Below are 18896 nucleotides of genomic sequence, written 5' to 3' on the forward strand. Positions count from 1 at the left end.
GCTCAGTATTTTCTTTACATTTTTTTTTCTGCCCATATCTTGCAATAGTTACTGTTCTTTATTGCAGCCAGTTTTCCGAGCACATGCACCCTTTATTTTCTCATCTTTCCTTAAGTTAATATGGAAAGTCCTGGACCCACCACAATTTGCCTATCGCCACAGTGGGTCTCTGGCAGACTCAATCTCAGTGGCTCTTCACATGGCCTTAGATCACCTGGACGATACGAACACCTATGTCGGGATGCTTTTCGCGGGCTATAGCTCAGCATTTAACACCATCATTCCTGCAGTCCTATTCGATAAGCTACAGGGCCTGGGCCTCTGTATCTCCCTCTGTAATTGAATTCCTGACTTCTCCATTTGGTATGGTGGGGGAGGCTACTGCGCAACGTCGAAGTAGGCTGCAGAGAGTTGTAAACTTAGTCAGCTCCATCATGGGTACCAGCCTCCATAGTACCAAAGCCATCTTCAAGGAGCAATGCCTCAGAAAGGCAACCTCCATTATTAGGGACCCCCCATCACCCAGCAGATGCCCTTTTCTCACTGTTACCAGCAGGAAGGAGATACAGAAGTGTGATCGCACACACTCGGCAATTCAGGAAAAGCTTCTTCCCCTCTGCCAGATGATTCCTAAATGGACATTGAACCCAAGAATGCTACCTCATGTTTAAAAAAAAATATGTATCATTCCTGTTTTGCACTATTTGAAATCTATTTAATATACATATATACTTGAATTGATTTGCTTATTTCTGTGTTATCATGTATGGCATTGAACTGCTGCTGCTAAGTTAACAAGTTTCAAGATACTTGCCAGTGATGATAAATCTGATTCTGATATATAAAGGAAACATTTTACTGAGCCAGGAACATGGAGTGGACAAAAGGTATGGAATCCATGATGGGAAATTCCAACTCAGTTCATCAGATGATCTGGGATTAGTATCAGTGATGATGACTATGTTGTTAAAGTTACATTTTATTCACAAAAGTCCTTCAGAGAAAGAAATCTGACGGTCCAACCAAGCAGAGTCCACTGCCAAGAAGGCCCACCAGCACCTTTACTTCCTGAGAAAGCTAAAGAAATTTGGCCTGTCCCCTAAAACCCTCACCAATTTTTATAGATGCACCGTAGAAAGCATTCTTCTAGGGTGCATCACAACCTGGCATGGAAGTTGTCCTGTCCAAGACCGGAAGAAGCTGCAGAAGATCATGAACACAGCCCAGCACATCACACAAACCAATCTTCCGTCCTTGGACTCACTTTACACCGCACGCTGTCGGAGCAGTGCTGCCAGGATAATCAAGGACACGACCCACTCAGCCAACACACTTTTCGTCCCTCTTCCCTCCGGGAGAAGGCTCAGGAGCTTGAAGACTCGTACGGCTAGGTTTGGGAATAGCTTCTTTCCAACTGTGATAAGACTGCTGAACGGATCCTGACCCGGATCTGGGCCGTACCCTCCAAATATCCAGACCTGCCTCTCGGTTTTTATGCACTACTTTACTTTCCCTTTTCTGCTTTCTATTTATGATTTATAATTTAAATTTTTAATATTTACTATCGATTTGTACTCCAGGGAGCGCGAAGTGCAGAATCAAATATCGCTGTGATGATTGTACGCTCTAGTATCATTTGTTTGGCGACAATAAAGTAAAGTAAAGGAAATCTATCACTCTTGATTGATCTGGCCTACATATTGACTCCAGACCCACAGCAATGACTTGTGGGAGCTCACTGAGATTGCCTGTCAAACCACTGTTACATATGACTGTAGCAATTCCAAAAAATGGCATTGAGCGAAAGCAGAAGAGGTTCACTGGCATATTACCTAGAATGGCGGACAGTAGTTAGATAGACTGGGTTTATTTCCTCTACAACATCTGGTCTGAAGGGTGACCATATGGAGGTTTGAAAAAGTAAGAGGGCCATAGACGGTCAGAATCTTTTTCCAAGGCAGGGAGTCTATAACTAGAGGACAGAGGTTAAAGGGGAGAGTTGAGAAATCTAAGGTGATCTGAGGGGATAGTGAATATTTGGAACAAGGTGGTGGAGGCTGATGCTAGTAGGATTTTAATGCATTTGGACAGATTCTTGGATAGGAAGGGAGTAAAGGGATATGGGTGTAATGTGGGGGAAATGGGATTAGTGTAGACAGGCACCTGAGTCAGCATGGACTGGCTCTGTGCTCTATATTTGTATTACCCATGAAGATAGCAATCCATGTTCAGAGAATCGTAGAAATCTACAGTAGAGAAACATGTATAGAACAGACAGCTCGCAGTTCTCAATTTAAATTTCTAACAACACCCAAAAATAAAATCCGAGCTGCTTGCTGTTAATAACCAGCTTCTCTGCCTATTGAAATTCTGACCACACACGAGCAGAACAATTGCAGCATCCATTCAGCAAAGTGAAAGGTCTCCTCACATCGAATCGCTCGCCACATCTAACCTCTCAACCACTTTAAACCTGCAGCAGGTAGGGTGGATCGTAACTGGAATCACCTCCTCTGAAGTAACCTTGTAAACATGAACTTCCTCTTTTTTTGTTCACGCAGAAATAACAGGGCTGCTCAGCACGAACTGGAGAGAGATCTGTGTGATAAATGTTCAGCATACTGGATTGATGATAAGGCGCATCAGTTGAAGAACACATCAGATGGTATCAATTATTACTGTGGAATTGAGCAAGTGAATGCAACGTGAGTACAATAGCTCAGTGTGATTCTTTGTCTTGGAGAGCTGATACTTGAGATGAATTTATTTAACTCATTGTTTCATCTGGACTGTTGAAAAGAGATGGTTGAAGGGAAATGATAAAATAGAGCTTCGTACCATGGAAATTTTTCTGATATTTTGTTTTTTTTTAATGGATTAGATTTTGACTTTTTGTGGTGATGGTAGATTGGTACTTTGCATGTCTCCAGCTTTCTATTTTCATTAAAATCATCCTGATGGTCAAGTAGACCATAAGACAGGAGCAGAATTTGGCCGTTTGACCCAAAACATTGGCCTTTTACTGTTTTCCATAGACGCTGCCTGGCCTGCTGAGTTCCCGCAGCATTTCATGTGTGCTCCTCTGCCATCACTGATTTCTTATCTCTCTGAACCCCATTCTCCTGCCTTCTCTCCATGACCTTTGGCACCCTTCCTAATCAAGAAGCTATCAACCTCCACTTTAAAAATACTCAGTGATTTGTCCTCCACAGATGTCCATGGCAATGAATCCACAGATTCAACACCGTCTGGCCAAAGAAATTCCTCCACATCTCTGTCCTAGACAGGCATCTCTCTATTCTGAGGCTGTGCACCCTGGTTGTAGACTCCCCCACTACAGTAAACACCCTCTCCACATCCACTGTATCTGGGCCTTTCAATATTCAATAGGTTTCAATGAGATTCCCCTTTCCTTCACCTAAACTCTAGTGAATACAGGCCCACAGCCATGCAACGTTCCTCATATGTTAACCCTTCCATTCCCAGAATAATTCTTGTGAAACTCTCCAATGACAGCACATCTTTTCTTAGGTAAGGAGCCCAAAATTGCTCACGGTACTTCAGGTGCGGTCTGACCAATGTCTTATAAAGACTCAGCATAACATACTTGCTCTTATATTATAGTCCTCTTAAAATGAATGCTAATATTGCATTTGCCTTCCTTACCACTGACTCAACCACAAATCGCAACAACTCCCAAGTTCTGCACCCCTGAGTTTTGAATATTCTCCCCATTTAGGAAATAGTCTATGCTTTTATTCCTTCTACCAAAGTGCATGACCACGCACTTCCCAATGCTATTCCATCTGCCACTTCTTTGCCCATTCTCCTAATCTATGTCCTTCTGCAGACACCCTGCTTCCTCATCATTACCTGCCCCTCCACCTATCTAAGTGTTATCCAAAACTTTGGCTACAAAGCCATCAAAATTCCTTCATCCAAATCATTGGCTTATAATGTGAAACAAAGTGATCCCAATACTGACTCCTGTGGAACACCCACTAGTCGCCAGCAGCCAACCAGAATAAGAACCCTGTATTCCCACTCTTTGCCTCCTGACAGTCAGCCGATCATCTAGCCATGCCAGTATCTTTCTGGTAATACCAAAGGCTCCTATCTCACTAAACAGCCTCATGTGTGGCACTTGTCAAAGGTCTTCTGAAAACCCAAGTAAACAACATTCATTGACTCTCCTTTGTCTATCCTGCTTGTTATTTCCTCGAAGAATTCAACAAATTGGTCAGGCGAGATTTCCCCTGAAGGAAACAATGCTGATTTTGGCCCTCTTTATCATGTGCCTCCAAGTATCCCAAAACCTCATCCTTGATAATGGACTCCTAACATCTTCCCAACGCTGAAATCAGGATAACTGGCCTAGAATTTCCTTTCCTCTGTCTCCCTCCCTTCATAAAGAGTGGAATGACATCTGCATTACACCTATGATTGTGTGGCTAAATACAACTCCAACACCATATACAAGTTTGCTGATTACACCACTGTTGTGAGCCATATCAAAGGTGGTGATGAATCAGCATTCAGGAGGGAAATTGATAATTTGGCTGAGTGGTTTAATTACAACAACCTTTCACTTAATGTCAGTAAGACCAAGGAATTGATATTAGATTTCAAGAGAGAGAAACTAGAGGCCCATCAGAGGATCAGAGGTGGAGAGGGTCAGCAACTTTAAATTCCTGGGTGTCACTATCCCAGAGGACCGGACCTGGACCCATAATTTAAATATAATTCCAAAGAAAACACAACAGCGCTTCTACTTCTTCAGGATGTTCAGAATGTCATCAAAAACCTTGGCTAACTTCTGCAGGTGTGTGGTGGAAAGTATGCTGGTATGGGAACACCAACACCTTTGAGCAGAAAGTCCTACAAAAGGTCGTGAACTTGGCCTAGTATGTCACGAGTAAAGCCCTCCGGACCATTGAGCACATCTACATGAAATGTTGCCATAGAAAAGCAGCATCCATCATCAAAGATCTTCACCACCCAGGCTCTGATAGTTGTCATCAGGTAGAAGGTACAGATGCCTCAGGACTTGCACTACCAGGTTCAAGAACAGTTACTACCCCTCAACCATCAGGCTCTTGAACAAAAGGGGGTAACTACACTCATTCTATTTCTGGTGTTCCAACAACCAATGGTCTCATTTTAAGGATTCTTTACCTTGTTATTTCATACATTTTATTTATTTATATTTACATTTACACAGTTTATTGTCCATTGATCTTGTTTACTGTTACTGTTCTTTAGATTAGCGTAGTATGCCTGCAGGAAAAAGAATCTCAGGGCTGTATGTGGTACTCTGATAATAATTTTTACGTTGAACTTTGAACTTTCCAGTCCTCCAGAACCATTCCAGAATCTAGTACTTCTTGAAAGATCACTATTAATGCTCCACCATCTTGTTACCTCTTTAAGAACCCTTGTGAGTAGTCCATCTGCCCAGGTGACTTGTCTACCTTTATACCGCTCAGCTTTCTGAGCACCTTCTCCTTAGTAATCAGAGATGAGTACTTAGCTTCAGACTTCTTGTTACACTGAGGAATGTCAAGTCGTGTCCTTACTGAGTCCATATAAACATCTTCTATTCACAGTTTCACTGCTTTCATTTTAATCTGAAGTCATACTGCTGGTTGGAACGAAGAGGGAAAGCTTTTCACAGCACCTGATCTATGTCATGCCTAGTCTAGAAATAATTGTCCAAACATGAATCCAGTTTTTTGTCTGAACAAATTAAAACTGAATACCTTTTGGCACGGAGAGTGATTTGCAACACATCTCTCTATGGATTACCCTCTCCCGTCCTATGAACTGGGCAATAACTGGCCTCTGCCCTACATAATCAAGGAAATCAACAGCTTGCCATTAAGAAGGCCGTTGTGATAACAGAGCCTAATTTGTTCACAATGCAATAGGTGAGATGTGTGAACAAAGCTACTTCCATTAATAAGGACGAGTCGGAGGCACTGGTGCAAAAGATTCATCAGAAGAGATCGATCTCAATCAGGCTTGAAGGCTTTCCTTTACTGCAGAGTTGAGTGTAGGCCTGCATGGAAAGTCTTTACCCAAAACATCAATGTATCTACACTCAGGCAACCTGGACATGAGTGCATCTGAGGAGGAGTTTTCCCAGTTTCTGGATGAAACCCAGTGTGTCTTTTTGCACACATTAATTGTATTGCATTATTGTTATCATTTCTTCCTATTGTATTTGCACAGGTTGTTATCTTATGCACTCTGGTTGACCGCCCAAGTTGGGCAGTCTTTCATTGATTCTGTTATGGCTATTATTCTATAGATCTATTGAGCGTGCCTGCAATAAAATGAATCTCAGGGTTTTATATAATGACAAATATGTAATTTGATAATGAATTTACTTTGAACCAACAATGGCCTAAATTGACTTCAGTTTTTTTCCCAGTTTCCCATTGCATAAAAGTTGGTTGGCACTTCTATTGCAGCTGAAGATGACATACTTGGGCAAAGATGCCAAACAAGACGTAGGCTTCTGGTCAAAGCTCCTTCAATGATGTTTAGCTTTTATTTCAGTGGAATGACCAGTTCTCGATGCAACAGTAAACTCTGGTCTTTGTTTCATACCATCAGAGCGACATTTCGGGCCGAGACCCTTGAACCGCATGCTCTTAGTACTAAACTGGAGGGTCAAAATGGAGTTTTAACTTGAAGTCTCTGTAGTGGAATTTGAAGCCACAATCTTCTGATGCAGAAGTAAAAGAGCTCCCCACTGAGTCACATCTGTCACTATAGAACACTCAGCTGTAAAGCATGCATTTTAGTAAAATCCAATCAGTTGACTCAGGGAGTCCTGGGAATTCTGAGGCTGGTCCGTCATTTGATAGTGTCCATTGCGAATGCTGGCCCAGAGTGTAGTTTGCTTGTATCTTTCCATCCTGTCTGCTGAAAGCTTGAAGTGGTCTCCTGCCAAAGTTCTCTCATGAAAGTGGACACTTACATGGAAGTTTGGGAAGACTGGTCAATGTGAGGTTGTACTGCAGGGAAATCCCAGTACAACCTCACAGAGATGGGAGGACATTAGAACTTAAAGGTAATTTTATAAATTACCAATGCATTTTCCTTGCAACATGGTAGTTCTAAAGCAGTCAGAAACCAATGGTTTTCAATCCAGTATTGACTGGGATATTATTTGCCTGCAGCTGTTGCAGTAATTTTCTGATTTCCCTAAGAGTGGAGGCAGGAAGTGGTTTTCAAAGTAAGTACAGACCTGGTATTGCACTTTTGTCTGGAATTTGCCCTGAAACTGTGAAAGAGGAAAGATAAGTACGTAGAACTGTGCTGCTTAGCCCAGGTACCACAGCCAGATAAATCTTTCCATCAGCAATGCCATCTCCCCTCCAATAAAAACATTAGTCCACCTGGTGCTTGAAAAAGCTATTAGCAAATGTGTATCTTTGTAATAAAGTCAATTGTAGAGGGCTGCAAAGTGGGGAGAATAATTTTTTCTTCCACTTAATTATCTCAATTTCCTCTTTTATTACAGGCTGTTGAGACAAGTTATCAACATTCAGGCATAAGTTTGATTAGCTCTGCAGAGGATGGTTTTGCCAGATGGCTTTTTTTTTTCACAGAGATCTTCACCAGCCAGTCGTCTAAACAAGCATTACTGTCTTATTGTGGTGCATGATTACCTCTTGTTGAATGACCTCTCCTTAGGGCATGACCACAGAAGAGTCCGAGGCCGTAGCTTTCAGTACAAAATAAACTTCGAGCTTGTGGTGTCATGATTTTGAAGAAGAATATCACAAAAAGCATGCAATAATTTTTTTTTTAAATACTTCCAGTCCTAAACTTCATTTTCCAATCAAGAGCAGCTGGCTGACTTTAACACTTGGCTGAGGCACCCAGCTGGAATATATTGGTCTGTTTGTTATCCATTCCCCTTCTAGAGCAGCTCTGCAATTCTCAGTGCGGTGGCACTGAAGGAATTATGCCATCCATTTCTCTGGTCTGTAAATCCAATGAGGAAATCATCACGCGGACGTTCCACCTCCTATTCAGTTTGACATGGTGCAGGCACTAAGCAGACAGAGCACCAGCATGTTGGCTATGAAACATTTCACAGGAAGAGTTAAGGAGGCTGTTTGGACGAACACTCCTGCCTCCATTTTAATGTTCTGAGTCATTAAATGTGGTTGTGGAGGAATGGAGTTTGTAAACACATATTCTCTCACCACAAAGATAAACAGCATTTCTGTTGCTTACTGTACATTGGCTGACTCAATGATTCCTCTGTCTCACTGGCCTCGAATGGTACACTTTACTTAACTGTTTTAAGTCAAGTACAAGGGAGCGTATGGTAGAATTTCCATCAACTGATGATTTGAACGCTGAATAAAATCTGATAAATAATAATTTTTATTTTTTGTTTTCATAGTTTGTCTTTTGCACATTGATTGTTTGTCTTTGTGTGTAGTTTTTCATTGATCCCATTGTATATTTCTTTATGTCTACCGTGAATACCTACAAAAATGAGTCTCAGCATAGTATATGGTGATATATACTGTTCATTCTTTAGTAATAAATCTACTTTGAAATTTATTTTAAACTCTGATTAACAGTTGATTTGCAAATTTTAATACACCTATTTTTAAGCAGGCTTTAAGTTCAAACCAACTTAAATTGCACATTCTATATGAAGCAATTCATGGGTGTATTTTCATAGGATAACTACGCCTGATTCCTGGTTGAAGTATACCGAAGACAACATTCTACGTTCACAGTGTGAGCGCGCAGCTTCATCAAGACTGCGAGATGAGCTTGAGAAGCTTCTAGCTGCCACGTCCGAGGAGTTGTGGAAGCAATTTAACAACGTCAATCTTGCATTTACGCATCGCATCTTTGAGATTGGTGATGCCAAGAAAAAGTTACAGATGCACTTGGCAAAGGTAAGGGACAGAAACTGACATTGTGCATGTGTCTAAGAAATGTGGAATGTTTGGAAGATGTAGTTTTGCCTTTCGTTACCAAGGGTTGGTGGTAATATTGAGCCTTCTTGAACTGCTCAGTTCCATTAGGTCAGAGAATTTTAGGGTTCTATCCAAATATTAATGAAGAAATGATGTACTAGGATGTAAGTTGGTTGGAAACTGCATTTTTTCCACAGTACTGTTCATGTCCCTAATATTTGAAGTAACAAGTTCTAGCCTTGTTGTTTATCCAGTGTAATTAAAAGGCCTGGTGATAGGAAGGAAATAGAGAAAAGGATATCCACTCAGAGGCCAGAGGCCACTTTATTCGGCATACATGCTTGTTAATGCAAATATCTAATCAGCCAATCATGTGGCAGCAACTTAGTGCATAAAAGCATGTAGACATGGTCAAGAGGTTCAGTTATTGTTCAGGCCAGACATCAGAACAGGAAAGAAAAGTTATCTAAGTGACTTTGACTGTGGAAGGATTGTTGGTGCCAGACAGGGAGCTTTGAGTATCTCAGAAACTGCTGATTTTCTGGGAATTTCACCCATAGCAGTCTCTAGAGCTTACAGAGGTGGTGCGATAAACGAAAAAACACCCAGTGAGCAGTACTTCTGTGGGTGAAACTGCCTTGTTAATGAGATAGATCAGAGGAGAATGGCCAGACTGGTTCAAGCTGACAGAAAGGCGACAGTAACTCAAATAACCACATGTGCAGAAGAGCATCTCTGAATGCACAGCATGTCGAAGCTTGAAGCGGATGGGCTACAGCAGCAGAAGACCACGAGTACAGACTCAGCGGCCACCTTATTAAACATAGGAGGTACCTAATAAAGTGAACACTGAGTGATTTGAGTTTTATAGTGGATATATCATTCAACCAAAATCCTACTTAGCTGCTACTAGGGTAGCACATAACCAACAAGTGATTTATAATCCATTGTGTCCCTGAATTCCTTTGGCCAGAGGATGATGAATCTATGGAATTCGTTGCCACAGGCGGCTGTGAATGCCCAGCCATTGGGTGTATTTAAAGCAGGGGTTAATAGGTACTTAATTAGTAAGGTCAACAGAGGTTACAGAGAGAAGGCAGGAAAATAGGGTTGAGAAGGATAATAGATCAGTCATATGGGAATGGTGGAGCAGACTCAATGGGCCAGGTGGCCTAATTCTGCTCCGAAGCATTATGGTCTTATGAATTGAGACATGGCTTTCAAAATTGAGCACATTGGAGAGCTAATGCAAATTCTCTGCTCTTCTGACATGACCAGGCAAATGGAAACCACAGTAGTGGCGAATGCAAGTTGCTGGTCACCATAATGGTACTTTCACCTTTCAATCCTGGGACATTAACGGTCATTCGCAGCCCAGTGCCAAGTTCATGTTGTGGAACAGATGTCTGATGATGCTGTACTTGTTTTACAGCTGTGCGTTAGGAACCCAATTGAACCATTGTGACACTACGCTGTACACATTCTGAACCAGAAACCATCGCAGTGGTGTAGGTAACACACACAAAATGCCATCAGGCGAAGGGCCTCGGCCTGAAACGTTGACTGTACTCCTTCCTATAGATGCTGCCTGCCTGCTGCATTCCACCAGCATTTTGTGTGTGTTGCTTGAATTTCCAGCATCTGCAGATTTTCTCTTGTTTGCTGTGGTGTAGGTATTATAATGAGTACCTTGAAAGTCATTTTAATTCACTTGCCTATTTGGTAGTCCTGAAGTAAAGTGGCTTGCCTGTGATACAGCTGGCATTAGGATAGTCCTTAAAAGCGTTGATACAGTCCACCACCAAAGAAAAGACATAGGATAAAAATAACCTGGATGTGGACCTTTAAATGAAAGAGTAATTCTCATGACTCTATATTGAAACTGTTCGGTGCTGATGGTTTCCTACCTGTTTATTTTCAGCACAATCACTCTCTTGAATACCTTGACCCTTCTCTCAGTCACAACCCATTCCAGTACCAAACCCGCTCTCGCTCTTGCAAGAGCTAAACTTGGGCATGAAAAATCAAATGGACTACAGATAAGCCCTTTTGTTGAGAGTGAAGGATTCTAATTTCACGCCTCTGCGTGTAGAAAATTCATCCTATCAAACAGCTTTGTTATTTTGTATTATGTCAGTCCTACTGATATAATCTCAGTCATGACATTTTCCCACTTCTTTGGCACTTCTGTTCACAACATTTATTTGTGCACGAATCTCAGATTTTTTGGGGATGATTTGATCAAACAGCTAAATTTATTTTCAGATGGCAATGCTAGAGAGGATGCATTCCCTGTCTGAGCATATACACTCAGTAGCAACTTTATTAGGTACGTTAGAGATGCTCTTCTGCGTTCCATTGTTGTAAGCATGGTATCCGAGTTACTGTTGCCTTCCGGTCAGCTTGAACCAGTTTAACCATTCTCTTTTGACCTCTCTCATCAACAAGGTGTATTCACCCACAGAACTACCATTCACTGGATTTTTTTTGTTTATTGCACCATTGTCTGTAAACTTAGAGATTGTTGTACATGAAAATCCAAGGAGATCAACAGTTTCTGAGAAACTCAAACCATCCTATCTGGCACCAACAATCGTTCCACGGTCAAAGTCACTGAGATCATATTTCTTCCCCATTCTGATGTCTTGTCCAAGCAACAACTGAGCCTCTTGACCATGCCTGCATGCTTTTATGCATTGAGTTGCTGCAACATGATTGGCTGATTAGGTGGGCTTGTGTACCTAATAAAGTGGCCACTGTGTGCGCTTGTTTATTTTGCTTAGTATAAAAGTAATTCTGATAGCCTCTTTATGTAGTTCCTCATGCATGACTTAATTCCCAGCAAAACATCTCTTGTGTTATGAGAATTGGCTAGGTTATTCATGTTGGGCTTTGAAGTGTTACAGGCATTGTTTCTGATGCCAAGGAAACTTACTACAATCAATTGTACATGATAAATGAATGTTAAAACGAAGTCTTGGAAACTGAAGTTCCTTTCATACAAATCACTGACGACTATTTGTTCCCCATAGGCTCCTTCCAGCAAATGTTTTACCTGTTTTAATTTTGACATTGGAAACAATAGCATGTGCCTTTATTCACCACAGTCCATTAGTTAATTTTGACAATGTGATCAATAGTCCTTCATGTTTGTTCATTTCAATACTTCATAGAATCTGTTAGCTAATCCACAATCATTTTTGTTCTCAGTTTGTGGGTAAATAATAGTTAGAAAAGAAAATAAATATTTACTTAATGTGGCCTCTGTAATGAAGTTTGGAAGAATAAAGACTCTTTCTTTTCACAAAGTTGAATGGGAAGTTGTCTGAGAGATGTTTGTTGATCCACCTCTTAAACAGTACCACACACTCAAATATCTGTCCCTTCAACCATGCAGGAAGATCTGCCCATCAGCACAAAATTATAGAGCTGCCATTTGCATAAAAGCTCCAACCCAGTGGAAATAGTCATTTAGGATGAACTCACACGATGCCGCCTGTAATTTAGATACTGGTACAGGGTGGATGGAGGAGTCACCCGTGGAGTTAGATTCAAGGAGGAGCTCAGCAGGCTAGGCTGCATCTACGGAAAAGAGGAGGCAGTCGACGTTTCAGCTGAGAGTCCTGATGAAGAGTCTCGTCCCAAAGCATCGACTGTTTACTCTTTTCAGTAGATGCTGCCTGGCCTACTGAGTTCCTCCAGCATTTTGTGGGTGCTACTTTGACTTCCAGCATGTACACATTTGCCGCCTTTGTGGTAAGATCAGGGGACAAGTTCCAGACAAAGAGCAATCCAACCAAGACTCGATGGTGGAGCTGGCGGAAGATGTTGACGAAAAACAATGACAGTGAAAGCGGAGGAAGGTGCAGCAGTGAAGGGTTCCCAGTCACCTTGCGTTCCCTGACACTGGACTCTGACCCCGATCTGTCAAATAGCATGTGGCCGCTGTCCATGCGCCAGCCTCCCATGACAAAACAAGGTCATGCACGGGCCTCCGCCATTAAGGGAATCCATCCCCTATTAGAGTTCTCCATTCTAGTTAAGGATGCATGCACACACTGTGGAGCACACAGGCAAGGCTGGTGCCCCATGGCTCCTGCAGTCAGTTTGTGTGGAGTTTGCATCTTTTCCCTGGGACCATTTAAGATTGCTTCCCCATTTTAAAGATGTTGGTTGGTAGAGTAATTTATTACTGCAAAATAACTTTTAGTGTAAGTGGGCAGTAGGAGAAACATTGAGGAGTGTGAGGGGGAGTATATTACAGTCATATGTGAAGATTGAGGGAATGGGAACAGTGCAATTACCCTGAGAGCCAGCATTACTCAGATGTGCCAAATAGCCTCTTATATCGAAATAAAATGTAATTTATAATGTGAAAAGATGCTGCCTGAAATGAGATTTGCCCAGAGGAGTACTATTCTTGTTTTAGAGTGAGTGTGATGACTATTCAGCAGGTTAATTCCTTTAAATCTGTGGACTTTAGCAGCAAAATTTGTCGCCTATCGCCTGCAGGCTTGCACACCTTCCCTTCTCCCAGCTGTTTATTCAGGCTTTTCTAACTTCCCTTTCCAGTCTTGAAGAGAGGGATGGTGTGAAATGCTGACTGTTTATTCTTCTCCGTAGGTGCTGCCTGACCTGCTGAGTTCCTCTAGCATTTTGTGTGTGTTGCTCTGGATTTCCAGCATCTTCGGGATCTCTTCTGCTTATCTCATGAACGATATACTTAGAAGGCCTAACGAAGTACAATACTGTGCAAAAGTCTTAGGGACATATACATAGCTGGGGTGCCAAAGACTTTTGCACAGTACTGTATTTGTCAACATGGAGCAGGGAGTGAGTTTGTAAATCCAGCGGGAGCAAATGATGTTGGGAATGGTGAGGGTGGAATACTGTGGAAACGGTGTGGGACCAGGTGGCAGAGAAGGAGTACTGGGGCAGGGGGTGAAGACCTTGCCTGTGACACCAGGCAAGATCACTTGATTCCAAACAATTGGTTTAGTGCTTATTACAGAATGTCTCTCTGATGCTTTCAGCTCCTTCCCCTCTCTCTTCCCCTTTTCCCAACCATGATATTCCTCTCCCTGCCCCTTCCCACTCTCAGTCCACAAAAGAACCATAGAACCATAGAACCATAGAAACTACAGCACAGAAACAGGCCCTTTGGCCCTTCTTGGCTGTGCCGAACCATTTTCTGCCTAGTCCCACTGACCTGCACACAGACCATATCCCTCCACACACCTCCCATCCATGTATCTGTCCAATTTATTCTTAAATGTTAAAAAAGAACCCGCATTTACCACCTCGTCTGGCAGCTCATTCCATACTCCCACCACTCTCTGTGTGAAGAAGCCCCCCCTAATGTTCCCTTTAAACTTTTCCCCCCTCACCCTTAACCCATGTCCTCTGGTTTTTTTCTCCCCTTGCCTCAGTGGAAAAAGCCTGCTTGCATTCACTCTATCTATACCCATCATAATTTTATATACCTCTATCAAATCTCCCCTCATTCTTCTACGCTCCAGGGAATAAAGTCCTAACCTATTCAACCTTTCTCTGTAACTGAGTTTCTCAAGTCCCGGCAACATCCTTGTAAACCTTCTCTGCACTCTTTCAACCTTATTTATATCCTTCCTGTAATTTGGTAACCAAAACTGAACACAGTACTCCAGATTCGGCCTCACCAATGCCTTATACAACCTCATCATAACATTCCAGCTCTTATACTCAATACTACGATTAATAAAGGCCAATGTACCAAAAGCTCTCTTTACGACCCTATCTACCTGTGACGACACTTTTAGGGAATTTTGTATCTGTATTCCCAGATCCCTCTGTTCCACTGCACTCCTCAGTGCCTTATCATTAACCCTGTATGTTCTACGTTGGTTTGTCCTTCCAACGTGCAATACCTCACACTTGTCAGTATTAAACTCCATCTGCCATTTTTCAGCCCATTTTTCCAGCTGGTCCAAGTCCCTTTGCAGGCTCTGAAAACCTCCCTCACTGTCTACTACAGCTCCAATCTTTGTATCATCAGCAAACTTGCTGATCCAATTTACCACATTATCATCCAGATCATTGATATAGATGACAAATAACAATGGACCCAGCACTGATCCCTGTGGCACACCACTAGTCACAGGCCTCCACTCAGAGAAGCAATTTTCTACCACCACTCTCTGGCTTCTTCCATCGAGCCAATGTCCAATCCAATTTACCACCTCTCCATATATACCTAGCGACTGAATTTTCCTAACTAACCTCCCATGCGGGACCTTGTCAAAGGCCTTACTGAAGTCCATGTAGACAATATCCACTGCCTTCCCTTCATCCACTTTCCTGGTAACCTCCTTGAAAAACTCCAACAGATTGGTCAAACATGACCTACCACGCACAAAGCCATGTTGACTCTCCCTAATAAACCCCTGTCTATCCAAATGCTTGTAGATTCTGTCTCTTAGTACTCCCTCCAATAACTTACCTACTACTGACGTTAAACTCACCGGCCTATAATTTCCTGGATTACTTTTCGATCCTTTTTTAAACAACGGAACAACATGAGCCACTCTCCAATCCTCCGGCACTTCACCCGTAGACAGCGACATTTTAAATATTTCTGCCAGGGCCCCCGCAATTTCAACACTAGTCTCCTTCAAGGTCCGAGGAACACCCTGTCAGGTCCTGGGGATTTATCCACTATAATTTTCCTCAAAACAGCAAGCACCTCCTCCTTTTCAATCTATACAGTTGCCATGGTCTCACTACTTGATTCCCTCAATTCCATAGATTTCATGCCAGCTTCCTTAGTAAATACAGACGCAAAAAACCTGTTTAAGATCTCCCCCATTTCCTTTGGTTCCGCACAAAGCCAACCACTCTGATCTTCAAGGGGACCAATTTTATCCCTTACAATCCTTTTGCTCTTAATATACTTGTAAAAGCTCTTTGGATTATCCTTCACTTTGACTGCCAAGGCAACCTCATGTCTTCTTTTTGCCCTCCTGACTTATTTCTTACGTATATTCTTGCACTTCTTATACTCCTCAAGCACCTGATTTACCCCCTGTTTCCTATACATTTCATACAACTCCCTCTTCTTCTTTATCAGAGTTGCAATATCCCTTGAGAACCAAGGTTCCTTATTCCTCTTCAATTTGCCTTTAATCCTGACAGGAACATACAAACTCTGCACTCTCAAAATTTCCCCTTTGAAGGCTTCCCACCTACCAATCACATCTTTGCCAGAGAACAACCTGTCCCAATCCACGCTTTTTAGATCCTTTCTCATTTCTTCAAATTTGGCCTTCTTCCAGTTCAGAACCTCAACCCTAGGACCAGATCTATCCTTGTCCATGATCAAATTGAAACTAATGGCGTTTATGATCACTGGAACCAAAGTGCTCCCCTACACAGACTTCCGTCACTTGCCCTAATTCGTTTCCTAACAGGAGATCCAATATTGCATCCCCTCTAGTTGGTCCCTCTATATACTGATTTAGAAAACTTTCCTGAACACATTTACAAACTCTAAACCATCTAGACCCCTAACAGTATGGGAGTCCCAATCAATGTATGGAAAATTAAAATCCCCTACCACCACAACTTTATGTTTCCTGCAGTTGTCTGCTATCTCTCTGCAGATTTGCTCTTCCAAGTCTCGTTGACTATTGGGTGGTCTGTAATACAATCCCACTAATGTGGCCATACCTTTCCTGTTTCTCAGCTCCACCCATAAGGACTCAGTAGACAAGCCCTCTAATCTGTCCTGCCTGAGCACTGCTGTAATATTTTCCCTAACAAGCAATGCTACTCCCCCACCTTTCATTCCTCTGCCTCGATCACATCTGAAACATTGGAACCCTGGAATATTAAGCTGCCAGTCCTGCCCCTCCTGTAGCCAAGTTTCACTAATTGCTACAACATCATAATTCCACGTGTCAATCCACACCCTCAACTCATCCGCCTTCCCCGCAATACTCCTAGACCTACATCAGAATCACATTTATCGTCACTCACATTATGTCGTGAAATTTGTTTTTTTTTGTGGTAGCGGTAACATGCAATACGTAAAATTACTACAGTACTGTGCAAAAATCTTAGGCTGTATGTATGTGTGTAAGACTTTTGCACAGTACTGTAGAAGCTGAGAAACCTTTTCCGCACTGGAGATTTAAGAATCAGAGGTTACTGTCCTTGCAAGAATGGTCTTTCTGTTCTTGTGCTGAAAGCAAGATTGAAAATGTTTGAAGGTGAAGTCATATTGTTATCCCCAGACAATAATCTTTCAAGGGCGATTGTATCTACTCTATAGGATTCATCTTATCTTCATTACATGAATGGAAATGGACTTGGCAAGTGTATTTCTGGTAATCTGGATGTGGTGAGCTGAAGCGCCAGTTTCTGTGTTTATTCCCCATGACAATGACTCAATGGAGGCACAGTAGCATAGTATGGCAGCATGGTAATCATGGTTAGCACAACCCTTTACAGTATAGGCGACTCGGGTTCAATTCCCAGCATTGCTTGTAAGGCGTTTGTATGTTCTTCCCGTGACTGCGTGGGTTTCCTCCAGGTGCTCCGGTTTCCGCCTACAGTCCAAAGATGTACCAGTTGGAAGTTTGGTTGGTCATTGTCAAGGCTGAGATTGCTGGGCAGCGTGGCTCGAAGGGCCTGTTCCTCGCTGTATCTCAATAAATAAAACGGATTAGTGTTTTTTTCCAAACTACTGGAGTTAAAAATATCACTGCAGGCGAATTCTATATATTGTAATACTGCCAATGGAGTATAGTAGAAGCATTATGCTGGATAAAAAGTACTTGGTGCAAAACAAATCCAGATTAAAAAATCAAGAGTTGAAATTCCCAACAGATTCTTTCTGCACAATATTACACTGGTCTGGGATAAGCCTGTTTTCAACTCACCAGTGAATTTCCAGACTGATCCATTCAGTTAAGGTTTTGCCATTTAAAGGTGAGATGTATTTCTATGTGTGCAAATGCACAAAGTGCTGGAGGAACTCAGCAAGTCAGGCAGCATCTGTGGGGGTGAGGGAATAAACAGTCAGCATTTTGGGCAGATACCCTTCATCAGGACTGGAAAGGAAGGGGGTTAATGCTGGCTTCTTCCCCCTTCCTGATGAAGGGTCTCAACCTGAAACGTCGACTGTTTATTCCTTTCCATAGAATTGCTGATTTCGTCCAGCATTTTGTGAGTTTTGCTCAAGATCTCCAGCATCTGCAGAATCACTTTCATCCCTACATGTATCATCTGAGTGGGCTTTGGGGTATGAAAGAAGCCTCACGCCTAATACCAACATTTCACAGGGTTTTTTCACCTCATGGCTGAAGGGGAATACTTTCTTAGTTTTTGTTCACTTTTCTTCCACCTATCCCCATAATAAGCATATATAATTCAGTGAATGAGAGAGAAGCCAGACAGTATGGTGAGAAGCTTTCAACAGTTGCACACAGGGAGTTGCCGGAATGGACTTAACTCTGTTATTTTACTCTTGTTCATTCTGAGTGGTCTGACCAAGGCTGAAACCTGAGTGGTTAAGGAGCTATATGGCCAAACGACTAGTCCAGTGAAAGAAAAGCACCCCCACAAAACAATGTCACGATAATCACCTGTTAGGATACCTGTGTACTTACAATCTTAAGGAGAATGAAAGAATTATTCTGAGGGACAGCAAAGTTATCCATTGAGAACATAGAGCAAAGCCCGACTTTCTTATCACTGCGGTGCAAATGGGGAACAGTATAACCTTCAGAGTTCCACGGAGAGTGACAGAGTTCGAAGAAGCTTTTCATCTTTCCGGTATTGAGAAACTCGATTAGCAACTGTCCAGATCTGTGCAAATCTATTCTAGCAGAATAAAGGTATGATTGGGAGATTTGCAGGAGTGGTGGATGCAGGTTTGATTTCAACTTTTACAAGTAGTTT

At 42.2% G+C, this 18896-nt stretch overlaps 1 protein-coding gene across 5 annotated transcripts in view; it reads left to right on the top strand.

Moving 5' to 3' along the window:
• LOC134352074 (tektin-3-like) overlaps positions 1-18896 on the top strand; it is a 66592-nt gene that overhangs the window by 17054 nt on the left and 30642 nt on the right. For all 5 annotated transcript variants that reach the window (XM_063059207.1, XM_063059208.1, XM_063059210.1 and 2 more), the window contains exons 5-6: positions 2562-2705; positions 8714-8936. In XM_063059207.1, coding sequence (XP_062915277.1) covers positions 2562-2705; positions 8714-8936 — 367 coding nt within the window. The remainder of the gene's footprint in view (positions 1-2561; positions 2706-8713; positions 8937-18896) is intronic.

The sequence above is a fragment of the Mobula hypostoma genome, chromosome 9 (assembly GCF_963921235.1).
Source record: "Mobula hypostoma chromosome 9, sMobHyp1.1, whole genome shotgun sequence".
Lineage (NCBI taxonomy): Eukaryota > Metazoa > Chordata > Chondrichthyes > Myliobatiformes > Myliobatidae > Mobula > Mobula hypostoma.